The sequence below is a fragment of the Amphimedon queenslandica genome, unplaced genomic scaffold, assembly GCF_000090795.2.
Source record: "Amphimedon queenslandica unplaced genomic scaffold, v1.1 AMPQUscaffold_13225, whole genome shotgun sequence".
In the NCBI taxonomy this organism is placed as follows: domain Eukaryota; kingdom Metazoa; phylum Porifera; class Demospongiae; order Haplosclerida; family Niphatidae; genus Amphimedon; species Amphimedon queenslandica.
The window spans coordinates 1-4,018 of NW_003546539.1; the positions used below are offsets into that span (position 1 = coordinate 1).

Consider the following 4,018-nt stretch of genomic DNA (forward strand, 5'->3'; position numbering starts at 1 on the left):
CTGATGAGGAGAATTTGGAATCTGATTCAGGTGAGAGGACTATCTCTGATGGCAGTGATAATGCTGTTGAATCTAGTTCAGGGGGAGGGTCCACCTCTCTAACTGAGTCTCCCACTACTACCCAGGTTTCTGACTCGGCCTGACTAGGCCTTTCCTCTTGTCTCATTAATGCTAGAAGTGTCGTTAACAAGATGTCACAAGTACTCTCTCTTATACACTCTTCAAAAATTGATTTATTTGCCTGTACAGAATCCTGGCTCACCCCCCTTGTTTTTAATAAGGAATTCATTCCTCCTGATTACCTTGTTTTTCGGTATGATAGAGACAGTCGTGGCGGTGGTGTCTTTCTTGCTGTTAGGGACAACATCCCCTGTTCCTTTGTCCCACCCGGTCATGACTCCATCCTGGAGCAATTCACTGTCACCATTACTCTACCCCACCCAGTAACTATATGTGTTATGTATCGTCCTCCTAATGCTTCCTCTGACTATGACACTTCTGTCATCAATTAGGCCACCGTGATTAAATTCATTGTTTCTCATCCCCGCCCGCTCGTAAAAATAGTTCTGCATGATAAAATAGTTATTCCGGATACTCTTAGTTTCATGGAGTACACGGATAGTTTACGGACCTTCCTCGTGGATGACTGGCAACATGGCTGTATTCTATGAGGTACTCATGCTGTGACCTGCTGGCTTACTCGAAGCTTTATTCATTTTCGCCTATTTATAGTGCATATATGTACAATTTCTTTCTCTCTTTGATCTTATTTGCAGTCATTAAGTTGACGAGGTGAGTAGAATTATTCACATTTTTAAATGATGTCGGGCCACTACCAGGCAGTATTAAACAGTAAAACTAGCTTGCATGCCGGGATACTGTAGTCATCTTTTACTTATGTTTCATAATATAACTACAAGCTACTTATGATTAACAGTAGCTTATTGCCAATTATCATGAAAATATTTGGGTGGGAGTTGGGAGGTGTCTACATTGTATAATTACATTTCTTTTATAGGGAGTTGTGGTCATCACTTACAAGTTGTTCTGAGGGACTTCTCTTATTATTAAAGAGTCTTACACGCCAGTCCTAGCCTTCTCCTCTCATACGCCAGTCCTGGTCTTCTCCTGTTATAATAGAGTCTCATACGCCAGTCCAGGTCTTCTCCTGTTATAATAGAGTCTCATACGCCACTCCAGGTCTTCTCCTGTTATAATAGAGTCTCATATACGCCAGTCCTGGTCTTCTCCTGTTATAATAGAGTCTCATACGCCAGTCCTGGTTTTCTCCTGTTATAATAGAGTCTCATACGCCAGTCCTGGTCTTCTCCTGTTATAATAGAGTCTCATACGCCAGTCCAGGTCTTCTCCTGTTATAATAGAGTCTCATACGCCACTCCAGGTCTTCTCCTGTTATAATAGAGTCTCACACGTCAGTCCTGGTCTTCTCCTGTTATAATAGAGTCTCATACGCCAGTCCTGGTCTTCTCCTGTTATAATAGAGTCTCATATACACCAGTCCTGGTCTTCTCCTGTTATAATAGAGTCTCATATACACCAGTCCTGGTCTTCTCCTGTTATAATAGAGTCTCATATACACCAGTCCTGGTCTTCTCCTGTTATAATAGAGTCTCATATGCACCAGTCCTGGTCTTCTCCTGTTATAATAGAGTCTCATACGCCAGTCCTGGTCTTCTCCTGTTATAATAGAGTCTCATATACACCAGTCCTGGTCTTCTCCTGTTATAATAGAGTCTCATATGCACCAGTCCTGGTCTTCTCCTGTTATAATAGAGTCTCATACGCCAGTCCTGGTCTTCTCCTGTTATAATAGAGTCTCATACGCCACTCCAGGTCTTCTCCTGTTATTATAGAGTCTCATATACGCCAGTCCTGGTCTTCTCCTGTTATAATAGAGTCTCATACGCCAGTCCTGGTCTTCTCCTGTTATAATAGAGTCTCATATACGCCAGTCCTGGTCTTCTCCTGTTATAATAGAGTCTCACACGTCAGTCCTGGTCTTCTCCTGTTATAATAGAGTCTCATACGCCAGTCCTGGTCTTCTCCTGTTATAATAGAGTCTCATACGCCAGTCCAGGTCTTCTCCTGTTATTATAGAGTCTCATACGCCACTCCAGGTCTTCTCCTGTTATAATAGAGTCTCACACGTCAGTCCAGGTCTTCTCCTGTTATAATAGAGTCTCATACGCCAGTCCTAGTCTTTTCCTGTTATAATAGAGTCTCACACGTCAGTCCTGGTCTACTCGTATTATTATAGAGTCAATATTTGACTATATCACATCACTGCTTTGCGTGTAAAAGGTAGCATTAGTAAATTAATATAATTTGTTTATCATTTAGCTATTTTTAGGATGTATTTAAGTGTTGCTATTGCATCAGAGGTTGCTCTATTAGTGCCGTGGAACATTATTAAAGTAAGTTTTGTGTTTACAAGTGTTTTATTATTTAATTTCATAATCTATGCAGCAGGATGATGAAGAGTTATCATTTCAATCACTCTTTGCCAAAATTCAGTCAGGGCTTGTGTCAACAATTTCTTCCAAAGATTTAGAGAATTCTGTACTCCAGAGAGTATACGTTGGTACATCTAAGGAAAGTTTCAGTGTAGTTGATGCATCTCACAATGTAAATAGTGTGTGTGGAATATTTGGATCTTTCGTTAAGTTTGTTGTAGCTGTTTCTCAGCAGTCATTAGATTTAGAAGTCTTGTCCAAACGACCAAGGCTAGTATGTGATGATATTCCGCTACCTACTTCATTGCCATCCCTATTAAGAGAAACGTCAAGAAAGAACAGACTTTTTAATAAGCTTGTTGAGTTTTGTGAATCTAAGGCGATTGGGTGGGCTGATCCTGATGTTTATGGCAAGCCTTTTCTATTGGATTTGAGCAATGTACTATGGTATCTGGATGGGCATCATGATGTGCTTGCTAGTCGTTCTTGCCCCATCCCTATACTATTTAAGCCTTTTGTTGGTTTCAACAGGCCTGAGCTGAGCAAGCATAGGAAACGATCAATTTCCAATATGAGCAGAGACAAACTCCTTGAGTACTCATCTTTACTACAGGAACATGTCATGAGCAGCTGGATGCAGCAGACGGAATGGACATTCTTTAGAAATGAGTTGATTGCCTTAGTTGAATCTCTGGCATCATACGCTTCGTATTTATCCATTAGAAACAAAGCAATGAAGGAACATCATTCTTCCCCTGAGCCATCTGTTTCATTTTCAGATTCGTCCACTGTTCGCCATATTAAGTCTTCGTCAAGTGTGTCTCCTTTGTTATCAGAGTTAGATGATGCTATTGCTTCAAAACCTGAGTATTGCAAACTATGTGTTCATGACTTTAGTCCACAAGATAATAGACGTAGATATTTATATATTCGAGAACTAGAGAAAGGACTTAGTCATCCCATATTTTACTTTACATATACTCATAATTCCAATGTTGGGAATTACCACTTTATATGGAAAGCTCCGTTATCTGCCTCTGAAAGCTCTACTGAAAATATGCGTGTCATTGAAGAAATTAAAAAGGAGATACCTGTATACCACACAAGAGCAATGAGAAGGGAATTTTACAACATTTATGGCAGGATATCTCCTGAGAGCAAGCCATATCTCCTTCGTAGCATATATCATGCTCTAACTAATGACTTGTCTACTGCTCGTACAACACATGAGAAAGAGATTGACACTCGTGTTCAGGAAGCATTATTAGCTGAAGATCCAGATATTGTGATTGATTTACGGCACTTTAATTCTAATGGTGAGGATAACTTTCGTATATTTTGGTTGAAGTGTAATGAGTTTTTAACATCGTGCACCACTATTCATGAACGTCGTCATGATACTGCATTATGTTGATGATCTCCAGCAATAACAATACGAGTATTCTCATTTGCCATTAGAAATGGACTAAGAGCTTCAGGTTCGCGAGTTTGAGCTCCCTCATCAATTAGAATATGAGTAAAGAATCAGGCTCAACCCGTCTAGA

At 40.2% G+C, this 4,018-nt stretch overlaps 1 protein-coding gene across 1 annotated transcript; it reads left to right on the top strand.

The window, feature by feature from the left end:
• Positions 1–1,877: 1,877 nt before the first annotated feature.
• LOC109584273 (uncharacterized) lies at positions 1,878–3,888 on the top strand. Its single transcript, XM_019999953.1, has 3 exons — positions 1,878–2,322; positions 2,372–2,435; positions 2,488–3,888. Exons 2-3 carry the CDS (start codon positions 2,373–2,375, stop codon positions 3,886–3,888), a joined length of 1,464 nt encoding a protein of 487 aa, XP_019855512.1. The 5' UTR covers positions 1,878–2,322; position 2,372.
• The last annotated feature ends 130 nt before the right edge of the window (positions 3,889–4,018 follow it).

Excerpts from the sequence above, each read along its gene's own strand:
- LOC109584273 (XM_019999953.1), top strand. The coding sequence starts at position 2,373 with ATGTATTTAAGTGTTGCTATTGCATCAGAGGTTGCTCTATTAGTGCCG. Across the intron at positions 2,436-2,487 it reads TGCCGTGGAACATTATTAAA|CAGGATGATGAAGAGTTATC; the intron begins GTAAGTTTTGTG and ends TAATCTATGCAG.